Source organism: Misgurnus anguillicaudatus, chromosome 4, assembly GCF_027580225.2.
Source record: "Misgurnus anguillicaudatus chromosome 4, ASM2758022v2, whole genome shotgun sequence".
Taxonomy (NCBI): domain Eukaryota; kingdom Metazoa; phylum Chordata; class Actinopteri; order Cypriniformes; family Cobitidae; genus Misgurnus; species Misgurnus anguillicaudatus.
The window spans coordinates 24,562,225-24,586,937 of NC_073340.2; the positions used below are offsets into that span (position 1 = coordinate 24,562,225).

General features: G+C 38.3%; 1 protein-coding gene across 1 annotated transcript in view; it reads left to right on the plus strand.

The window, feature by feature from the left end:
- ablim1b (actin binding LIM protein 1b) overlaps nucleotides 1–23,957 on the plus strand; it is a 75,183-nt gene extending 51,226 nt beyond the window's left edge. Inside the window, exons 7-24 of the mRNA XM_073867026.1 lie at nucleotides 563–650; nucleotides 1,579–1,637; nucleotides 1,931–2,053; nucleotides 2,557–2,601; nucleotides 4,238–4,315; nucleotides 6,721–6,879; nucleotides 10,632–10,667; nucleotides 10,816–10,945; nucleotides 14,490–14,582; nucleotides 14,902–14,949; nucleotides 15,805–15,951; nucleotides 16,364–16,449; nucleotides 17,287–17,410; nucleotides 17,964–18,013; nucleotides 18,110–18,170; nucleotides 19,314–19,378; nucleotides 21,200–21,280; nucleotides 22,502–23,957. Of these exons, the coding sequence (XP_073723127.1) occupies nucleotides 563–650; nucleotides 1,579–1,637; nucleotides 1,931–2,053; nucleotides 2,557–2,601; nucleotides 4,238–4,315; nucleotides 6,721–6,879; nucleotides 10,632–10,667; nucleotides 10,816–10,945; nucleotides 14,490–14,582; nucleotides 14,902–14,949; nucleotides 15,805–15,951; nucleotides 16,364–16,449; nucleotides 17,287–17,410; nucleotides 17,964–18,013; nucleotides 18,110–18,170; nucleotides 19,314–19,378; nucleotides 21,200–21,280; nucleotides 22,502–22,615 (1,587 nt within the window). The 3' untranslated portion in view covers nucleotides 22,616–23,957. The remainder of the gene's footprint in view (nucleotides 1–562; nucleotides 651–1,578; nucleotides 1,638–1,930; nucleotides 2,054–2,556; nucleotides 2,602–4,237; nucleotides 4,316–6,720; nucleotides 6,880–10,631; nucleotides 10,668–10,815; nucleotides 10,946–14,489; nucleotides 14,583–14,901; nucleotides 14,950–15,804; nucleotides 15,952–16,363; nucleotides 16,450–17,286; nucleotides 17,411–17,963; nucleotides 18,014–18,109; nucleotides 18,171–19,313; nucleotides 19,379–21,199; nucleotides 21,281–22,501) is intronic.
- Nucleotides 23,958–24,713: the final 756 nt, after the last annotated feature.

Consider the following 24,713-nt stretch of genomic DNA (forward strand, 5'->3'; position numbering starts at 1 on the left):
TGAAATGTTTCCAGCCCTTGCATATCAAACACTACAGCTCACAGAGCAACACAAGAAAGTCAATGTTGCTATTGAAGTCACGGTGTAGTGGTTAGCGCACATGCTTCTGACATAAAGCATTGCACATGAATTTGGGTGGTTCAAGTTTGAGTCCTGCATGTCTACAACAACTGCCAATGATTTTAAAGACATTTTGTATAGTGCAGTTTTGTGTCATCATGGTTCCGGCAGCAAAAACATTTGTGTTTGTATCTGTGTGTGCATACCTTTGTGCATATAGTTTTATATTCATGATATGGAAACATCTGGGGGTCAGGAGGGTATTTTTCGGTGGTGGGGTAACTTGATAGTGTTCAAACAGTGACTCTGCAGATATTAACAGGAGTTCATTCACTAAAATCATGAAGCGTTGCAGAACAAAAGACAGAGAATAAGAAAAGAAGGTCTGATATAGCTTTCTTTATGAAATGAGCTTCTGTTGTATTTCCCAAGTGTTGTTGTCCTCTGAGAACTGTTTCTTGTTCGAATAAAACTCTTGCATGTTGCCCTTTGCCCCTCACAGGCAGGAGATAAGCACTACCATCCCAGCTGTGCACGATGCAGCAGGTGCAATCAGATGTTCACGGAGGGAGAGGAGATGTACCTGCAAGGTGAGTATACTGTATATGAGAATAAGAATATGAGAATATTCTTACACTGTAAGAAAAAATTATCAAAATATGTAGCAAAATGTAATATGTAGCTGTCACTGGGCCAGTAGCGTATACCCTTTTGAAAAGGTCCTAATATGTACCATTTAGGTACAAGGCCCCAGCAACACCTTAAGGGGATCGCACACCGGCCGCGCAGCTCAGCGCCGCGCCGTTCTAAAAAAATGTAACACATTGGGCCCTATCTTGCACCCAGCGCAATTGACTTTGTCAGTGACGCATGTATCATTCATATTTTGCACCAGCGCACAGCAGGTTTTTCCCTCCACAGACGCACGTCGGCAAACTAGGGAATGAACTTGCGCTCCATGGGCGGTTCAGCGCAAAAAAGGAGGCGTGTTCCGGCGCAAACCATCCCTGATGCTATTTTGCAGTTTCAAAAAAACAATTGCGCCACTAACCAAAAAAAAACCTAATCTAAAGTCAGTGGCGCGTTGCGCGTTGTTCATTATGCTATTTTAAGGGCGCATGCTTGACCAGAATGTATAGCGTGCACAACGCGCATTGCTTATCTAATCTACACAGATGCAACAGTTATTTTTGCAAATCATAAATTGTTACAATAAAAATGTTAACACTTTTTTATTTTAATTTATAAAATTTTTATTTATTGTGTGGCTGCGTTAAAAAATTCTCATGCAAATAACGATTAAAATATTTTCATAAGTTTGTTGTGTGGCTGTATTACGTTTATTTTATGTAAATAATAATTAAAATGTTTTCATAAGAAACCTTAATTTATATGAACTTGATTTGCAAGTGTACTTTGTGGTTGGACCTTGCTTGCGTTTCTTGGGTCCGATTTCAAAGCCCCCAAACCCTTTCAGGGTTATCACACTCACTTATTCTGTTTCTTTATTTCTCTCAGGTTCAACAGTATGGCATCCAGACTGTAAGAACAGCAGTAGAGCGGAAGAAAAGTACAGAGTGAGTATCTATTAAAAAACTTCCTGTTACCCAGTCAACCCCCTTCAGTCTCTGAAAACTCTCCAATAAGCTGTGTTGTTCCCATAAAGAACATCTGCATCCCGGGAAAAACATTGTACAGACCCATGGGAGATGTCTTGAAAAAATTCTCACAAAGTCCTTGTCATGTTTGTGTACTAGAATTTCCACAGTTTTCCTCTGAAGTTTTCATATAAGCTCAGGTGTATAGCTGGGGTGCAAAGAGAGTTCGTGTCTGTGTCCTTTGTCCATTCTGTTGTGATTCTCCTCCTTAGGCAGCTTGGCAGCATCGTAAAGGGAAACCAAGTCCGTTTGATATCTTTTACCCACAGTCTCAGATACAGAACCGGGGCCCAGGTGGCTCTCGGCCGGACCGGCGTCCCCTGGGCGGACGTGAGGTTTGGAGACTTCTGCTCTGCACTCCCTCCAGATTGCAACGCTTCCAGCTAATTCAACTTCTTCCAACTGTCCTGCTTTTTTTTAAAGCAAGACCAAGCTGCTGTGTTTTTAGTTTTTTAATATTAGTTCAGTGGTTCTCAACTTCACCCAGCACTGCACATTTTGTATGTCACACTCAGATCAGTTCAGGTGTGTTAAATAACGAAGACATACAAAATGTGCAGTGTGGTTGAAACCCTGGCACGCATACACAATAAGAATACGCTTGCTTTCTCCTTCTGCAAAGTAGCTGCGAGGTGACACTTCTCATTTTCGCATTTCACTTAAATCGTAACCTCGTGTGCCACAAAGCCAGAAATCATGATATGACCCGCATGCACAGGATACTGGGCAGGTGACTGTAGATGTAGAGTAGTGGCTGAGGTTTGCTAAGATGTATGATGTCACGGTGTTTCGCTGAATGTGATGTCATATCCTGTAATACCTTTTCCTCCCTTTACAGCCCCTCCCACCCTCAGTAACCTCTCTGCACCAATCAGAAAGGCAGGTACTGTATTCTGCTTCTGGCAGCAGAGCGGTGGATCGCTAAGTGTGTCTTGCAGCTTGTGCACTTACAACCCACCAGCAGGGGGCAGACTCCTTGGCCACGCCCCCTCTCCAACTTCCCATAACAGCCTGTGTGTGAATCATTGCGCTTTTCACGGCTGTGGGCATGTGGTGTAAGCCCTGCAGGGCTTCATTTACCATTATAAGATTGACAGTTGTTTGACTGTACATGCAGAAAGGATTTAGATATGAGCTTGCGTTTTAGATCTGACCCAATAAAGGTGACCAATTCTGGGTAAATGAAACCAAGAGGTGTTGGCTGCAGTGGCTGCATTGATTGTATTGAATGAAACACAGTGCATTGTGGGAAGGCTTGCCTGTATGTATTGGAGTGTGAAGGAATACGGCTGAAAATCCTGCTAAGCTTTCCACAACCAAAAGGTTGCTAGCATCTACAGGTCTGTCTCAAATGGCACACTCGTTGTCAGCAAAGTAAATGAGATCTTGTGGCGCTTTTCCATTGGATGGTACAGTCAGGTACTGCTCATTTTGGGAGGTTGTCCACTGTGTGCAGTACCTAGTACATGATCCTTTTTTTCTTTACCACCTCATGTGAGGTTTTACGCAAGCCGTACTGATACAAACGTGACGTGCAAACACTGCAGATCACTGATTGATCAGAAAGAATTGTCACATTGCTAAATGCAAGGTTCGCTTACCCTTGCGTGCGTTGAGCAAACAAGTGATGTTGTCATCTGTGCTTTGCGGTACAAGTTCCCAAACTCCCTTTTAGCAGTGAAAAACATTCACATGGTGAGATCAAGGACACCATTTCATTGATATGCTCCCGTGTTGTGCATTTGTATCACATTTACGATGATGTCACAGCAGTAGAGGCGGCACTACTGTAATGATAAGTCTATAATCAAACCCACTTGTGGAAAAGCAAACCGAGCCAAAGTAAAGAGAGCCGAGCCACGTCGTACCCAGTGTTGGGGAAAGTTACTTTTAAAAGTAATGCATTACAATATTAAGTTGCTCCCAAAAAATAGTTACTAGTTGCGTTACTTAGTTACTTTTCATGGAAAGTAATGCTTACGCTACTTTTTTGTTACTTTTGCATTACTTTTTTTGGCTGAAGCTTGATCTCTTTCTGTTTTTATGACTGAAAAGTTCTGCATTCAGAAATTGCATATTCTATCACAAAAATGTCGAGCTCTGGCCTGCCATCTCAGTTTCTGACTCAAACTGTTCCCACACAGGCGTTTAATTCAGTACATTTTTATCGAAAATTAAACTAAAAAAGTAACTTGCATTACTTTTTTTAAAAAGTAACTAAAATATTAATGTTTACATTTAAAAAGTAATGCGTTACTTTACCTCTTACTTCAGAAAAGTAATATTATTAAGTAATGCTCGTTACTTGTAATGCGTTACCCCCAACACTGGTCGTACCACACAATGGAAAAGCAACATTAGTATGTCCATTATTCAATAGTTCATGAGGTGTAATGTATACTTGGTGGAGAACCATGATGGTAGAGGGTGCCATTTGGGACAGGGCTAGGAGAGTGTGTTTAGTAATATGTATAAGCACTCATTTTAGCTTAATGCTAACACATCTCGTTCTCCCGCAGCCCACGAGGTCTTCGTCTGAGAGTATCTGTTCGAGACCTGGTTCCAGTATCCCAGGATCTCCAGGTCACCCAATCTATGTGAGTCCTACCGGTCGGCGTCCCCATTCATACTCATTTCCTGAATGAATCAAAACTTACTACTCAATGGACAACGGAAACTGAATCTGATACATTTTCAGAATCACTATAAACAAACAGTTTGACATGCAGGGATAATCCATCATCTCCCCTTTACTCTCCGCACAAATGTGTGCTTTTATTTCTGAAACATCTGCATTGTATTCGACTCCCGAACCTCTACTGTAGCGTTCTCTGCATTTCATTTAATCACACAAATAATTACCCTGGAGCACAATTTGAGATTTGTAATTGAGATTTATACACCATTGATGTATGGTTTGTTAGGATAGGACAATATTTGGTCGATATACAACTATTTGAAAATCTGGAATCTGAGAGTGCAAAAAATCTAAATATTGAGAAAAAAAATCGCCTTTAAATGAAGTATTTAGCGACATATATTACTAATGACAAATACATTATTGGTATATAGAAAATTTACAAGACATGATATTTGACATTAAAAAAAAAAATTTGACCCGATCATGTATTGTTGACTATTGCTAAAAATATTCCAATGCGAATTATGACTGTGTTTTTTTGGTCCAGGGTCACATATAAAGAATTTAAAGAGCACCTATTGTCTGATTCATGTTTTTACATTTCCTTAGGGGTGTAGGTGTATAAGTACATGTTAACAATATGCAAAAGGTACATACCCTAAAAGTTAACGATGATGCGAGTTATCGTCTCCAACTGAAATCTCTTTTCTTGGACTACAACAAACACACGGATTGTAGGCAACAGTTTATTTTCTGGGATTGGTGATGTAGACAAGACCGACATTACCATAATTCCTCCCACTTCGGACTCGTTAACTCCTGTTAGCATTGCATTGTGAGCGAATCTTTCAAAGATGGTAAAAAGCGTCACATTTTCGGCTGATGTCGGGTATTTAGGCCAATCACAATGTACAAATTAGCTGGCCAATCAGGGAAACAGAGCTTTTCAAATCTTTGCGTTTCAGGAAGAGAGTGAAATATGGAGCTACAAAAATGTACAGAATGTGGAAAATAATGTGTTTTTTAACCATAAACCATGCAAACACATTGTATTATACCAAAATACACAAAATAAAGGAATAGCTCAGCAAAATATGACAATTCTCATCATTTACTCACCCTCATTTCCTCCCAGATGTTAATGACTTTCTTTCTTTCTTTAGTTGAATACAGATCATTTTATATTGAAATAACGTCATGTTAAATATATGGTGATAAAAATCACACACATCCATCATTAAAGTAACCCAAATGATACATTTGTGAGAGAAAACAATTAAAAACTTTTAGCAATTGATGCATCACATACATTTACAACAAACATCAGTGACAAACAAATAACAAACAGTGGCAAACCAAAATGTAAAAATTTCATGTAAGTATACCCAAGGTCCAAAATTAACTACACTTTCAGAAAAAAATTCATAAAGTACAGCTTTGCACCTAAAGAGTTCATATTAGTACTTCAAAGTTACATATTAGTTGGTACTACATATAACTAATATATAGTTTATATGATATAACTATGAACTCATAAATCATTGGCTAGTGATTTGAGAAGATATACCCATAAATCTAATATTTTGACTAAATGTAAGAAAAATGTTCACCCTTCTGGAGAAATAAAAACTGCTAAAGGAACAGTATGTAAGAAATTGATATCAATTAATCATAAAATGGCCCTGATATGTCACTAGACATTAAGAAATCATTTTCATTTCAAATACTTATATCACTGACAACAGCGGTCTGGTCAGGATATTGTCATTTAAAAAGTGGAGTTGCAGCCCTCAACTGATGTTTTTGTTGTCATTTTGTGTATTGGCAACCAGTTGTGTGATTGCAGTACCAGTTTTAGCCACAAGTTTTGTGATTGCAGTACCAGTTTTGGCCACAATCCTACATACTGTTCCTTTAAACTTTGTAGCTCAGTGGTAGAGCATTGCATTTGCAGCACGAAATGTCATTGGTTCGATCCCATACTGTTAAAAAACCTATACTTAATACCTTGTAAGTGGCTTTACATAAAGTGTGTGCCAGAATGCATAAACCATGTGTTACTCTCCCTAAAAAGGTTAACAGCCAAGTGAATAATAAATAAGTCACCAAAGTATCTATAGTTCACATTTGGTGCTTGTAAAGTGTTCGTTTCGAACCCTGAGCATACCTTCAAAACCAACCCTCTTCTTTTGTATGTTTAACCCTTGTGGTGACCTTTGTGTTGATCAGTAGCTCTGTTTGGATGTGATGTGAATGACCTTTGATCTGTGCCCTGACCTGTTCCTCATCAATACATTTTTCCTTGTGTCTGTCCACCTGTGCTTTCCCTCCCTCTCCCTCGTCATCCTCTCCTTCCTCCAGGCAAAAGTAGACAATGAGATTATTGATTACAAGGATCTAGCAGCCATCCCCAGAGTCAAGGCCATTTATGACATAGAGCGTCCAGATATGATATCCTATGAGACCCTCCATTCCACCTCCTCTACCCTGGACAGACAAGGGAAGCACAGCCCTGGAGAGGTAACCATAACCCCAAATATTTAATGTCTTGATAAACAATGTGCTATTTATGAGAAATTGATATTTTTCCGTCCCTATTTTTCTACTATAGTTGTCTGTAGGCAAAATATGTATAATTTTAGTATTTAAAGGTGCACTGTTTAAATTTTTGAAGGATCTCTTGACAGAAATGCAATATATATAAACATAACTATATTATCAGTGGTGTATAAAGACCTTACAAAATGAACTGTATTGTTTTTATTACCTTAGAATGAGACGTTTTTATCTACATACACCGCGGGTACCTTACATGGAAGTCGTCATTTTGCGCCACCATGTTTCTACAGTAGCCCTTAACAGACAAACTTCGTCCCTACATTGTCTCAGACAACGACATGTTTGTCCTTTGGCGGCTACCTTAGCTTCTCTATGCGTTTCGAATAGGAGGGACGAGCTGTGGACTGAAAAGTTGGTTGCAATACACATTCTCACCACTAGATGCTGCTAAAAATCTACACAGTGCACCTTTAAAATATCCAAAAATTACTAACACAGTGTTATATATTTTATTTATTTCTGTACTTACATTATCCCAAATGTTTCTGATTAATCTGCACAGCAGCGCATATCGCATCATTTATTTAAAAAATGAAATAAAAAACATATAAAATGATCCAAATTACAGATTTCCAGCGTAAATTAGCTTTCTGTGCCATGTCCAAGGGTACAGTCTCTATTACCAAACGTGCATGTGGGCTTTTGTCCCTTAAGTCCCTTTACTTTACCCCAGTATCGACTTTAGCTATCCCGATATAACAAACTCCAGCTGATTATGTCCATCAGTAGCTCTCTGACCCCATGACCTCATTATTGTCCCAAAAAACCTGTTTCGTGGGTGATCATATACATAGTATGTATTCATGTCAAAAAGTGAGTTGTATGTCTATGCATGAAATTATTAAAAAAAAAAATATATATATATATATATATATATATATATATATATATATATATATATATATATATATATATATATATATATATATATATATATATATATATATATATATATATATATATATATATATGTTTTTAGCATTTTATATATATATATATATATATATATATATATATATATATATATATATATATATATATATATATATATATATATATATTTTTTTTTTTTTTTTTATTGACTGTGACTGCTCTGTTCCCTCTGTCATATTAAATGTTGCTCGCCTGTGAGCTTTCACTGTGTAGAGACAGCAATGTCACAGCGCCCCCTAATGCCCACTATTAAGATTTCAATCAGTCTGTGGAATAAAAAGTTGCACAATGAAAGAATATTCCAGATTATTTGAGACTTCCTGTCCAACACAACGGGCAATAAACATAGTTCATAGTTTACAGAGTTTCTATTACTGAACAGTAAATGCATTTTAAGTTGAGAATTGTAAAACAAGCCACAAATGTTCTACATACACATTAAGTTAAAAATAACCATCAAGTTTTCTTTAATACATAGATTTCTTAACTCAAGATAGGTTACATACATAGTTTTCTGACAAGATCTCAGAGTAACTTAAAACCTTTCCTCCTTTACAGCCTGTCAGAGCATCTGGTGGCAGCCCACTAAGAGGCCGAGCCACAGTAAGTGTGTGCAGGAGAGAATTAAGACCACAGACACCGATATCTACTAACATAGTCATTTACCTAATCTAATAAACATTAACATCAAATGCCTAACCTTTGACCTTTTACGCTCAGTTCTTCCCATCTCATTGGCCGCTCTTCATATTAGTAACAATGTAGCAATGTTCGTCCTCAATGAAATATTATAGTTTCCTTATTGATCATGACTCGGTCAAGTATCATTAACGCTTTAACATACAGTAGACAGCAACTAAAATACCAGACCTACTCTTCATATGCCTACTGTCAGATTTCACCTGGGCTTCTCCTGACAGAATTCATTTCATGAAAAATAATGCATTTCATTTAATGCATGTAGTCGGCGCAAAAAAAAACTGTGTAATATCGTTTGTTATTTTTAGTGACTTTAAGTTTTATGTCCATATTCTCAGACCCTTCCACAAGACCCCTCCACACTGTCCACGGAAACAGTAAGTGTTAGTGACCTTTGAACCCTGCACGCTGGATATAAGAGATGTACATGACTTGTAGCCAAACTGTTTATAGGCTCTTATCATTTTCATGCATTTTCTGGGTTAATTTGGTTTGTCACTTTTTGACCCAAAGCCCGTTTAAAAATAACCCAGCATTTGCATGACTCAAATGAACCTATTAACCATTTAGTAACATTTTCTCAAGATATTAGGTTGTAAAAATAGCAGTGGCGGCTGGTGACTGCCCTTCCGAGGGGCGCAAATTCAAAATAAGTGTTCGGAGTGTCATGTGTGTTGCTCGTGTTTTCGAGGTGTGTGTTTGTTGCGTCGTGTGGGCCGTGTGCATCACGTGTTTTGTCGAGGTGAGTGCCTGTTGCACACGCGTCAGAACCGTTTATGATAAAAGAGACGCTCACGTTCACAAAATACACGCAAGACACTCCCTTAACAGTAAACTCTGATTACGCATGAGATTATGCGAGTATCTGGCAAACGCGAGCGTCTCTTTTATCATAAACCCTTTAGACACGTCAGCAACAGGCACTTATTTGAACAAAACATGTGATGCACATATGTTCGCGCGGCGCGTCAAACACATATTTTGAAATGAGGAACCACACACATGACGGGTTACATACATGTTGTGACGAACTTCGCATCGTGTGCCCTCGAAAAAAGAAGTCACCGGCCGCCACTGAAAAATATACGGAGCCCCTAAGGGGACATGTAGCAAAATTAAATAAAGTTTGGTTGAATAAAGTTTGGTTTCGCGATGGTTTCATGTGCGCATGCGATAGTTTCACTTGAAGCTATCGCTTGCGCACTTGAAGCTGTTGCGTGCGCATGTGAATCTGTCGCGAAGCTGGGCTTTATTTAACTAAACTTTATTTACGCGAAACTAAACTTTAAAAAAAATTCTGCACATGAAGCTTTCACGTGAACACATGAAAGTTTCACGTGACCAAATGAAACTATACTTTAGATTTTGGAAAATCCAATGTCACCTTAGGGGCTCGGTAAAAATAGGCTTGTTGCAAAATATAATTTCTTGCTTCTTCTTTTTTTCGTTGGAATGCTTGGTTTTGATTGGCCAGTCGTGACATTTGCAGGTTTGTTATTTCCAGATAACAACCGCTCAAAACAAATAACACACGGTAACCCAGATACTGCAAATCATTTTGACAGGAACAGTTTAATACACAAAAAATAAATATAAATTTCTCTTTTAATAACATACATGACATTCTATTTACACATGATTAAACCAAATAGCGTGTTCGTGACATTTGAACATCTTGTCTTATCTTAAAACCGAAAGTAAAGAGGTTTTCTTTGTGGAAGGTGTGCATTGGTTAATAAAATATATCAATATTTCACATTCCTTACCTTACGTATGAGGTAAATATCCGTGTAGTAAGCCGGATAATATACAGGCAGCCGGGTATTATCGTGAAATATCATTGTTATCGGATCACACTGTAAGGGCTAATTTCTACAATAACAACCGGCTGCCTGTACATTATCCCTTACTTATTAAAAATGTCTGTTTTAACCATATTCTGACCAATAAACAAAGTAGCACATGCATGGAAAAAATGTATGCAATAATAATATCAAGCACTTGTTCCTCTTCTCTTCCAGTCTCCGAGGACGCTGTCTCCCACCCCTTCTGCTGAGGTTAGTTTTGTAATCCTCAATAAACTGTATTCATATTCATTACAGATGTGTAGATGGGCTTTAGATGAACCTTGCATAATTGCAACATGTACAGTCTCCTGAAACTTTCTCTGCTGTGTGTAATGGCATGTTTGCATGTGTGTGACAGGGTTGCTATGACATGAGGGAACGCATCATCCAGCGGTCCACCAGTCAGGGCTCCATCGGTTCTCCAATCTATCACCGCCATAATTACATACCGTCCCTATCCAAATCTCCACAGCACTTTCACAGACCAGGTGAGTCAAATGAAATCATCCATTTAAATTCTCCCTCCATAGGATTTCAGAGGAGTTTATGGGCCTGAGGTCTACTTGTGTCACGCGTTGCCTTTCCTCGCTCTCGGTTTCTTCCTGTCCCTGTGACTTTTCTCCTTCCTCTGCTCATGTGTACTCCTCTTTTCTCCTTTTCTATCCTCCATCTCTTCTGCTCCTCCTCATTTCCCTGAGTGGCTGGCAGGAATGCTGAAGCTCTCCTCTTCCTTGCGCTCCAGTCACAGTGATACTCGCCCCACCTCCCCTTTCCGACATCACTTTCTTCCCCACACCAAAGGTAAGGCTCCCGTCAACCTTACCTGTTCGCCTCATTCTCAATGTCAGTATTTGTATACACAACATCACCTTCCTCACCTCGGTTTAAGGCCGCACTAATGACTCTATAGATGTAGCGCTACTGTATGAGAAAATCACAAGTTGTTGAAATGCTTGAATGGCACAGCGTTCTGTGTTTGGTCTGTAATGCAAGCACACATTACTAATGACATGCTCCTCTGTATAATGTCCTTTCCTCTCCACAGATTCGTTCTGCATAGGTATGTCTTGACTTCACAGCTGTTATCGACTCTCGTACATGTGTATAGCAGATGCATGCTGGTATATTAACCCTTTCATCATGCTTTCATTCTGTCCATTCAGTGGGATATAACCAACATTTACTAGATTGTTGTGCATTACGAAAACAAAAAACTTAGTAAACTGCCTTTAAACGCAATCTGAAATAAAACCTTGTCTGCAGCATCACACAACAAACTGCTGGGTTGTTTCAACACAGTATTTTTTAATGATGTTACTAAGCTAGGCTGTTATGCTATACTACTGTATACTTTACTATTCTACTTATTTTATTCTGCTGTACCATGCTATGCTACTCTATACCATATCATACAATTGCATACCATAACACAGCATAGCATACCATACCATAAAATACTCTACTATAGCCTATAATACTATACTATAGCATAGCACACCGTACCATACTATAACATACCATACTATAACATACCTTATCATACTATACCATAGCATCCCATAAAATACTACACTACAGCATAGCATACTATACCATACTATAGCATAGCATACTATACTCAAGCATACTTTTCTGTACCATAGCATACCATAATATACTATAGCATACATAGTTTACCATAGCACACCATACTATACCATAGCACACCATACTATACTATAGCATACATATTATATTATACCATACTATACTATAACATACCATACTATATCATAGCATTCTATACCATAGCATACCATAATATACCATACCATATCATACTTTACTATAACATACCATACTATGCTATACTATACTATACCATAGCATACGATAATATACCATAGCACACCATAATATATAGCATACCATAAAATACTGTACCATACTACAGCAGACTATTCTGTACCATAGCCTACCATACTATACTATAGCATACCATAAAATACTGTACCATACCATACTATAGCATACTATTCTTTACCATAGCCTAACATACCATACTATACTATAGCATACCATACTATACCATAACATAGCATACCATAAAATACTGTACCATACTATACTATAGCATACCATAGCATAGCATACCATAAAATGCTGTACCATACCATACTATAGCATACTATTCTGTACCGTAGCCAACCATATAGCATAGCATACCATAAAATACTGTACCATACCATACTATAGCATACTATTCTGTACCATAGCCTACCATACCATACCATACTATACTATAGCATACCATACTATACTATACCATAGCATAGCATACCATAAAATGCTATATCATACCATACTATACTATAGCATAGCATAGCATAAAATACTGTACCATACCATACTATAGCATACTATTCTGTACCATAGCCCATACCATACCATACTATACTATAGCATACCATACTATACCATAGCATAGCATACCATAAAATGCTATACCATACTATACTATAGCATAGCATAGCATAAAATACTGTACCATACCATACTATAGCATACTATTCTGTACCATAGCCTACCATACCATACTATACCATAGCATAGCATACCATAAAATGCTATATCATACCATACTATACTATACTATAGCATAGCATAAAATACTGTACCATACCATACTATAGCATACTATTCTGTACCATAGCCTACCATACTAGCATACCATACTATACTATACCATAGCATAGCATACCATAAAATGCTATATCATACCATACTATACTATAGCATAGCATAGCATAAAATACTGTACCATACCATACTATAGCATACTATTCTGTACCATAGCCTACCATACCATACCATACCATACTATACTATAGCATACCATACTATACTATACCATAGCATAGCATACCATAAAATGCTATACCATACCATACTATACTATAGCATAGCATAAAATACTGTACCATACCATACTATAGCATACTAGTCTGTACCATAGCCTACCATACCATACTATAGCATACTATACTATACCATAGCATAGCATACCATAAAATGCTATACCATACCATACTATACTATAGCATAGCATAAAATACTGTACCATACCATACTCAGGCATACTTTTCTGTACCATAGCCTACCATACTATACTATAGCATAGCATACCATACTATACTATACCATAGCATGCCATAAAATACTGTACCATACCATACTATAGCATACCATAGCCTACCATACCATACCATACTATAGCATACCATACTATACTGTACCATAGCATAGCATAGCATAGCATACAAATAAAATGCTATATCATACCATACTATAGCATAGCATAAAATACTGTACCATACCATACTCAAGCATACTTTTTTGTACCATAGCCTACCATACCATACTATACTATAGCATACCATACTATACTATACCATAGCATAGCATACCATAAAATGCTGTACCATACTATACTATAGCATAGCATAGCATACCATGCTAAACTACACTGTACTATACCACATAACTAACTGCTATATAACGCAGCTAGTGTATAATGCTCTAAACGCTCCCTATCTAGGCAGCTCACTATGTTTTTGACAAAGTAAACTTGTTTTGCATGACTTTTTATGTATGTTGCACAAAATGTTTTTATCCCAGGCTTAACTAACTCTTAGCAAAAACTAATCCTTCCATGTCCAGACACCAAAAAATATTTTACTAACAAGTGAGTGACCTTCAGATTTTAAAGTTGATCTTTGGCCCCTGATGTCGAGTGTCACTGTGTTCATGATTGTGAAGCATTCGCATGTCGTCTCTTCCCGCTCTGTCATACCCGTTTCTTATTCGTGGGGCCGACACGCGGTCCAGTCCGTCCCAACCCTCTCACCTCCCGGTCAACGTCTTTTTCTGTTTGCCCATCTATCCGTCAGCGAAGATGTATTCCAGCATTATTCTCTCTTTCTTTTCTTCGTTCATTCATTCTTTTTGCTTTCGTTTCGTTTCTCCCGCTTATTCTCTTCTTCTTGTTTGGAGGCACTGAGCCGTCCAGTGGCCGGAGTTCTCCCCTTTCCTCTCGGCCGGCCACCCCGACCCTCTCTCTGACCCCTAAACATTTCCACATCCCAGGTAGGAGCTGGAGCCATCCCTTTAAATCAGCCTCTTACGGTTGATTTCTCTGTTTTTTATACTTTTTATCTCTATTTTTCTCTCATACTCACCACATTATGTTGATTTATTCATTTGTGCTTTTAATTGCTTTTGATATTAGATCTTATGCTAAATACATGTATTACCACATATAATGAGTTCTGCTTTATTTTATATGCATCAGTTTTTCCTGAATCATGATCAGCAGACAGTGATTGAATGATTGGAGCATTTTGTTTGTGGCCGGGTTTTGCAATCAGATGTTTTACTGAAAAAAATATTTATTCTCAATCCACAGATCAAGGCATTAATATGTATAGAAAACCACCAATCTACAAACAGCATGGTATGGTTACTTTAAAAACTTGACAGACATTTGCTTTAACATGTGACTTCAAATGTATAGTTTTGCATGCTGTGATATCTATGTTTATGATCTGTGGTCTATTAATTTATGTATAAAATTAAAATATAAAGCAGGTATTTTAAATGCAACATTTTCTAAATTCACCTGCCATATTTAATTTTTGACTGTGTGTATGTGCTTGATGTCTGATTAATATTTATTTATATATGTTTATGTACGTCATCCATTAATATGTGGTTATGATGCTTGTCACATCACATCCTATGTTTACATGTAAGTATCATTTGACGTCATCATTTTTTCTCATCTCCAAGAGTCTTTAGTTTCTCTACCATTTTTCTCTTTTTCACGACTGACTCACCACAACAAACTAAAATTCCTTCTTCTTTAACAATCGCTTTAAACTTTTATTCTGCCTTGCAATTGCATGGATTTATAGCCTTTCAGATCCCATTCAATGAAACCTCAGATGACCCTGTTCTAGTCTCTTTCACACACACTTAAAGTCAGACTGTCGTCTTTTACTGGTTTCAAAATACTGTTTACAAATCTACGTTTTCTTCTTGCTTAACAATCTACAGCACCATACATTTGCAAACAGTAGCATGAACAACAATTTAAAATGTCCTATATTAAATATAGTGGTGGCCATTGATATATCAAAGCATTTGACACTTTTTAATGCTCAAAAAATAAAGCTACAAAAATAATAATGCTGCTAAAAGAAATTGTTTAAACATGTCATGCTAAAATTGTAATGCTTTGATACTAAATGGCCAGCACGGTACATAAGCCGGTCACTGATAGTTTAGTTCCCCCGAAATACTGATTCAGATTCAGCTGCCCTGGCAGCCCAAAGCAAGTCTGCCGATGACATCATCAAATCATCCAAGTTCCCTGCTGCCCACGCCCCTCGAGCGGACGAAACCCCAAAGATTGAGACCGAATACTGGCCGTGTCCTCCATCCCTCGCTGCTTTAGGTACTGTATGCCTCCGCCTTTGACTCGTCCAATGGAAGCCAAATTTTGTCTGATTGAATGCCTTAGTCCTATTATATTTGCTCTTTGATTCTTATTTATCCTCTCAGAGTCAATCATATTGGTGGTAAATCTGAGAAAATGCTCTTCTGTAGGGTGCTATAAGTGGATTAAATAAATCAAATACAGCCACCTGTTCAAATAAAAAAATTATTTCACAACTCAAACTGATCATGTCTTTTTTATTATTATTATTTGTTTCACTCATGTTGCCATTTTTATTTCTTTCCTACTGTATGTGTATACAGCACAAGTTCCCATTGCAGGTTGCCATGGCTACAGTGATTGACACCATTTAATCATTTTAATCATTACCTTTTCTTTCTTGCTTTATTTGACCATCCTGGACGGGCAGGCTCAGATGGGAGAAGTCGCTCACGAGATGAGGAAGAGGATGAACATCAGAAACGCAGGCAGCTTCAAGAAGAACATCTCAGCAAGGTAAATAGGATTTTTTACTACACTTTAAAAACAAACAGTGCTAAATAGCACTAAAAGTGGTTCTTAGCTCGTAATCATAGAGGAACCATTTTAGTGCTATATAGCACCTATGAAGAACCATACTAGGGTCATCATATAGCACCAATATAGCACCACATATGGTTCTACATAGCATAATATGGTTCTACACCGGTGCTACACAGGTACTTTATCAGTGCTATATGGCACTTAAAATAGTTCCTCTATGATTATGAGCCAAGAACCACTTTTAGTGCTATTTAGCACTGTTTGTTTTTATAGTGTATGGTATATGTATTTATTTTTATTGCATTTGGCAGATGCTTTAATCCAAAGCAATTGTCTGCATCATTTTATCAGTATGTTCTCTGGGGATCACAACCATGACCTATGCACCGCAAACGTAATCTTCTACAAGTTAAGCTACGGGAACACTATGTATAGACGGTTTCAGCAGTAACAACATAAACAAGCGGCTGTTGCGGTCTGCATGTAACTCCCGGTAAACTCCGCTAGGAATAAATAACAACAAAGTTCTTTAAACGTAGTTTATTTATATAACAAGCAAAAAAACAACACATAGATTACCTAGGAAACTAAAACATTTGTTATTTTCGACGAGGCATTTGTTCAAGAGATCAGTTTAGCAACTAGTCAGAGCATTAAAAAAACGAAACCTGAAGTAAGGTTCGGATCCAGACATGTATCACGTGCGTCCGATGAAACCGTCTATACCGTGAAATGTCTGGGTTGTGCTTAGATTTTAAGGCAAGAATTTTAATGTCATGTCATCTGACCGAGTCTCATGCTCAATTGCAGATCCAGTCTGGACTTGGGAAGCTGATTCTGAAGGAGGAAATGGAGAGGGAAATGACCAGAGAGAAATACCCACGCAGTGTCGCCGCCCAACGCTTTGACTCCCAATATGCAAACTGTATCACAGGTATATAATGCGAACCACATGCACAAACAAACAGTGGCGGCTCGTGACTGCTCATCCGAGGGGCGCAAATTCAAAATACATGTAAGTGTTTGGAGTGTCATGTGTGTTGCTTGCGTTCTCAAAATATGTGTTTGTTGAACCATGTGCATCACGTGTTTTGTCAAAATAAGTGCCTGTTGCACATGCGTCAAAACCGTTTATGATAAAAGAGACGCTCACGTTCACGAAATACACGCAAGACACTCACTTAACGGTAAACTCGGATTATGCATGAGATTATGGGAGTATCTGGCAAACGCGAGCGTCTCTTTTATCATAAACCCTTTAGATGTGTCTGCAGCAGGCACTTATTTTGACAAGACACATGATGCACATAGGATCACTCAAAGTGCAGAACACATATTCTGAAATAAGGAACCACACACATGATGGGCTACATACATGTTGTGACGAACTTCGCATCGAGCACCCTCGAAAAAAGAAGTCTTCGGCCACCACTGCAAACAAGCATAGCTTACTCCAAAACTAATATAATGATTTTCCTCCGTTGCAGACTCTAAAACATCATCTTTGCCCGGATATGGACGCAATGGCCTGCATCGGGTAAGTCAGTCTTAAACCTACAAAGGCGTTCACAGCTAGAGAGGACCATAATTTGATGTAATTCAATGTTCAACCTTCTTTCCTCTGTGCTTACAGCCACAATCTACCGAGCTCTCGCAGTATAACAGTTATGGGGATGTATGTGGAGGACAAAGAGGTAATGTGGTGTCTCAAATACTCTAGTGCACAAACTAATAAAAAAGTTGGTTTAACTGGAAAAAGTGAATTACCTGGTTGCCTTAAAATTACATTTTAAGTTCATTACATTTTTTATTATTATTTTATTTTTTTTGAGTCAACTACACTTTTTTAAGGGGTCATATTATGAGATTTTTTAAGATGTAAAAGAAACGGTTGGTGTCCCCAGAGTGCGTATGTGAAGTTGAATATACTCCACAGCTAATTTATTATGGCATGTTAAAATTGCTAATTTGTAGGCCTGAGCAAAAGTGTGCTGTTTTTGGGTGTGTCGTTTAAAATGCAAATGAGCTGATGAAATGCAAACACTGATCACAATGATGGTGGTTTGTTGTAATTGTGCTTTCAAGTACTTTTTTCTTTCTCTCTGCACTATGGCAGTGCTGTGGTTGGATATTGCAGATAAAGGGGGCAGTATTATTATAATTCGCCTTGCTACCTACCTCACAAAACAGGCAAAATCTGAACAACCTATTTTTTCACACGCTTGCAGAAAATGGCTTACCCAAACAAAGTTACTGAGTTGATATTTATCACATTTTCTAGGTTGATAGAAGCACTGGGGACCCAATTATAGCACTTAAACATGGAAAAAGTCTGATTTTCACGCTATGACCCCTTTAAGTTGAATGAACTTAAAATTTAAAGGCAACCAGATAACTTACTTTTTAAGTTGAACCAACAATTTTTTTACAGTGTGTCATTAATTTTTAAGTAATATCTTAATTGTTATTCCCTTTTTACAGATTTCAAGGTATGTGACTGACACGCAACAAGCACTGAGCATGTGCATCAGCTCTCATGCACATATGATGAAAATGAAATCATGCTAATGGCACTCATGCACTCATTGCTATGCTTGCATCTGAGTTTGAGCCATGGGCAAAAGCACAGTCAAGCTTTGAAAAACATCTCCATCTCTCAGCACTGATGCCACATAACAGATCACAGGGATGATTTAGTGTTCACATCTCTTGAGAGCATTCATTCAGAGAAATAGCTGTTAGGAATTAGATCCATAAGTTTCCCGAAATTCTGAACAAATTTTTGTTTTTTATCATCTGCATCACGTGTATATGTTTTGTTCTGTAGCCCACCCAAGATGTCCAAGATTCCATTACAAGAATGGACAGGGGAATATCAATGCCTAATATGTTGGAATATAAAGCAAGTATCCCAAATATTTTCTTTCATGAGAATAGTTTCCTTTCTTTTATCATATAATACTCCTCTGTGTTTAATAAATAATCATCTCCACTCCAAACTGAAAATGATTCCGGATTGTAATTTTGGCTCCGTTGTACAAGCAGTGGTCAAGAGGAAGACCAGGAGGACAGTCATTTCTTGCATATCTTCCAGTGCTATGAAATGATTTATTCACATACAGTGAATATTTTTTTAAAGATCATTTAAACATGTTGGCCTTTTTTGAACTTCCCGGTTCTGGTTAAAGAGTCTAAACAACAACATATGGCAATATTTAGTTAAAGTGGTTGCCGTAGTCACCAGAATCCCGATTCTCTGAGAGCCAAACTTAGATTCATTTGTCGGCCCCAACTAATAGCTAATGGTAAGATTTAATAGCGTAGGCTTAATAGGCCTTCCCAGCAGCATAAAAAGAGGAAGTCACATCATTTATTTTAGACTCCTAACTGTCCTCAGGAGTGCTAGCACTAAAAGCTCTATAATTCTTTCCTATAGATAAAGTTGGCAAAGAAGCCCCGCCTACCCACGGTGGAGAAAACTAATTCCTATTTCCATAGTTACATTTCTGCAGAATTTCACATCTGAACATGCAACAAACTTCACTTTGCTTATTTTTTTTACAAGCAAAATCAGTCTGGTGGATTTTTTTAAATATAATTTTACATTTTGCTGACTACATTAATCTGCACCAAATTAAAGTTAATATTATATATAAATATGTACTAATTATTGATTTACTTATTTGCACATAAGGTCGTCTGTAAACATGTTTTGATGTGTCTTTTAGCTTTTATTAATTTAATGGGCTGTAAAATGAAATCATCACAAAATCAAAAAGGTGCACAAACCTTTCGGGATGTTGTCCTGTCCATAAGAGGCAGATTGATTTGGATTTTTTATTTCGCCCATAAAAAGTAACTGACTATGGTAATTGGGATTTGTTTTCTCCAATACAAAAAATCCCCCAGTATGTGACACATTGCAAACTGTCAGTATATGTATAATATATATAACAATTGTATATACAGTACTGTGCAAAAGTCTTAGGCCACCACCACCAGACTTGTTGTTTTAGAAGTTTTAATGTCCATCCATATTTATTTTTCAATCTATTTTATTAAGATACAAACAGAAAATACAGGAAATATGAAAAAAGAAATTTCTTCTTTAGGCATCGTTGGCGTTTAATGTGACCTCTGGCACTGAACACATCTTGAGCGTTTTTGAGCAGAATAAAGTAAAAAGATTAATTTCTTTAAAATTAGAAATTAGGATTTAATTTTATTTAGGTTTAAGAGATCCTGCAGTTTCCTGCTATTGCTCAAGTGGAATTTACCCTAAAAACTTGACACGTCAGTTAAAATTTGTATACATTTTTAATACTATATACACATTTTCTGGTTGTATTCTAATAAAGAGACTGAGAAACAATTATATATGATCACTATACAATTGCAAAAACAACTAATCTAATGGTAGCATGGTGACCTAAGACTTTGGCACAGTACTGTATATACAACAATTCTGGCCCCCCTACACTTTTTCCAGAAACACAAACTTTCTGCACCCAAGGGATTGTACTTCAGTATATATTTCACTGCATGCTTGCATTTCTGCTTTTACATGCGCTGTGTGCTGCAGTATTGTGTTTGTATGCTCATTGTTAGAATATAATGACTGCGCATCATTCCTCCATCCACCGCTGCTTTCAGCAGTTCATTGTGTTTGGCAAATGCCTTGCATAGCATTCTCCATAACAACACAATCCCTCCTTTTATAAAGGTGTACCCATATGAAATGCTCACTGTCGCCAACAGAGGGCGTACTAAGCTACCGAAGGACGTGGACAGGTCGAGATTGGAGGTAGGAAAAAGCCAGTTTAGGCCCTGTCCCAAATGGTGCACTTCCGGTCTCGTGGCCTTAAAGGGATTGTTCGGCCGGGAATTATGTTAGACCCATGATTTGCTCACCGCGGGGCCGTCCGAGATGCATGTCCATCGTTTTTCAGACAAACACATTTTCAGTTATTTTAGAAAATGTCTTATATCTTTAAGCTGCTAAACAGCAAAGTTGTGGGGTCCATGTCCTTCAGGTACAAGGGATGTGCATGTATCCTTCCCCAGGGAGATCCAAACGGCTCCAGGATGATAAATAAAGGTCTTCTGAGGGTAATCCGTGCAGTGTTGTTGTGGAGGTATCCATATGTGAAGCTTTATGAACGAAAGTGGCTACCTTCCGTTAGCGCCGCCATCTTGGACTCCTCTGTATTCAGGAGAGAGTATTAGCGTAGTGTACGCACTTGTCTTAGTGACGTATGACAAATTCGGAGGGCGGGGGCACAGAGGAGCAGAAACCTCCATAAGCTGTTTAAGCTCTCATCCTGAATGCGGACGCGACTAGGATGGCGGCATTACCGGAGGCGAGTTGTTTTCGTTTATAAAGTTTTGGGTGTGGATATTTCTACAACATGGGCTCATCGTGGAGCCGTTTGGATTTATTTTGTGAAGGATAGATGCAAAGTTTTTGGACTTGAAGGACGTGGACCCCATGACTTCACATTTAATTAACTGAAACATCTAGGACATTTTCTGGAATAGCTGGGGGTGTGTTCGTCTGAAGGGTGGTGGACATATGCATCTCGGTCGGCTTCGGGGTGGGTGGGTCATGGGTTTGGTATCATTTTTGGCCGAATTATCCCTTTAAATTGCGCGTACCCTCTTAGTCTACGAGTCCGTAAGGTGTGCTCATCAGCGCCCCCTTTGCACCCTTCATGCGGTCTTCACACACTTTACCAACACAAAAGTCCTTGCAAAAGAGCAATAAGACAAATCAGACGACGAATGCGAGAAGTTCACGCTGAAAAAATCTCTTCTTATTTCTAGCTTGAGTCTGTCCCAAAATATGAAATCGTGGACTCAAGGGTCCCTAAGGTCTGCACTACATGATGTCACCAAAGTGTGGACTCTGAGGAAGTCCACAAGTCCGGAGTGTGCCATTTGGGACAGGGCCATAGTAATGTCACTTTTTTGAAATGCAAAAATTGTAAAATGTAATCTTTTTGCCTGTCTTTCAATTTAAATCTAGCGTTACTTGGCTCCCGAGACGTTCTTTGACATTTTCGGCATGGAAATCCACGAGTTCGACAGACTTCCTCTTTGGAAGCGCAATGACATGAAGAAGAAAGCGAAACTTTTCTAGTTAGCCGATGATGTGCATGTTTAATTTATCAGTCACTCATGTATTAGAGCTATAGTCCTCTGATTGACATTTCCTTGTTTATTCCTTTGGTTTTAGTTTTTTGTTTGTTTGGTTTGCATCCAACAATGACACACATAAACATTCGGTTTCCCTTAAACCGCCCACTTTTTTTGTTTTCCCTGGATCTAGATATTACAATCGAGTCTTTGATATGAACAACATGAGGTTTGAGTGCAGCGTGTGCTTGCACTCATTAAACCCGCTTCCAGAGATTTCTCCCTCGTGGCCCTCTTGTAAAAGAAAACTGTAATTTTTTGGATAGGGGACCGCGGGGCTGTCAGCAGGGATCTCTCTCTAAACAGGCTGTTAAGGTGGTGAGGCTGGAGGAACCCCTGGTGACCCCTGCCGCTACAGACCTAACAAGAACTTTGATGTTTGTTAAAGTGGGGAAATGAGAGCTACTGAAGATGAGAGGCTTGAGCTCCACCTGCGGAGCCAAGGTCCCGGCTCATCCGGGCCCCGGTTCTGGAAAACATTAGAACGTGTTGAAACTGGCGTTCATTCCCACCAGACCTCTCTTGCTTGGCCTGGTCTTCAAAAAAACATGTAAAGTAGCTAGCATATTTCACCATACGGCACCTGATATAGATAAGTTTTTATCAAAAATGTGTCTAATACATAGGCCTTGGTGGTTATTTGAAAAAATAAGCTTATTTTTATGGGACGTTTTACCACTAGAGGTCAGGCTCAAGTCATACGTATGATTGCTCTTCTCTTGCACAGAGTCCTCTGAATCAGACAGTCTGTTTATTATGACCACACTTTGGTCTTTTCTGCGATATTTAATAGCATATTGTTTTAAATAAAGCTGATTTTTAAAAGAAAAACGAAGAGGTGTTTCGATACTGCCACCGTATTGCCGTGAGGATTGATGGAGCTGTAGCCATATAGCATTCGTGCCATCAGGGCCGTATCTCTGTCGTTCATTCATAAATATTGCTGCCGAATAATCCCATGGAGTCTGTTTCAGCTTGCAGATGCATTATGGGATGCCGTTGGCTATTACTCCCAACAGTTTCCTGTGTTACTAACAGGGTTAATGATGACAGAGAACTAGGACATATTACAGCATTGTGCTTTTATAGTAACACGAAACATGCAACAATGATGAGTGTGATTACTAGAAACAGACGTGTATGTCACTTTAAAAGTAAACGAAGAGTTGGTTTTGATAAAATCACCCCTACTGTGTACCTCACCTTTTCTGTCTTTTTTGAGGGAAAGGTTTGATGAAAAGGGTGTAAAAGCTCTGCTGAGTAATAAAACTCTGCTTTAAAAGGTATTAGTGTTTTTCTTTATGTTGTCCAACAAAATCATTGCTGTGTGCGGCATGAAATATATGAAAGATCTCTGTGTGTGCATGTCATTATTTGTTCTGTCTCAAGAAATGTGGATCGAGGGGCCCGGCTTACGAGTGGGAGGTCTGCCTGTTGAGTCACTTGGAAATCCCTGGTGCTTTCCTTCACGTTCTCTGTGCCTGATAAATGGACCCTGCCGTATGACCCCTTTCCCACAATGCTCTCCGCCCAGGCTTCACAGTCTGATTCAAAATAAGCTTTGGCATCTTGATACACCAGAGCAGTCCCACTTTAACTTCAGCTTGACTGTGGTGGAGTTTTTATTGTTGTTTCTTGTTACTGTCAACCTCCTAAACATTTGTAACGAGACGATTTTCCATGTTCGACCGGCTGTACTAGAAGATAACACATATACTGTATCACATATACTGTACTGAAGAGACACACATATACTGTATCAATGAAATTCCAGTAAGACATAGCATATATTTAGCTTTATGTAGACTCTGTTATCCAAATTAAGATGCAGTACATTCAGATCTATACATTTCTCTTATCAGTATATGTGTTCCCTGGTCTTTAAAGGGACACTCCACTTTTTTGAAAATATGCTCATTTTCCAACTCCCCTAGAGTTAAACATTTGATTTTTACTGTTTTGGAATCCATTCAGCTGATCTTTAGTTCTGGCGGTACCACTTTTAGCATAGCTTAGCATAATCCATTGAATCTGATTAGACC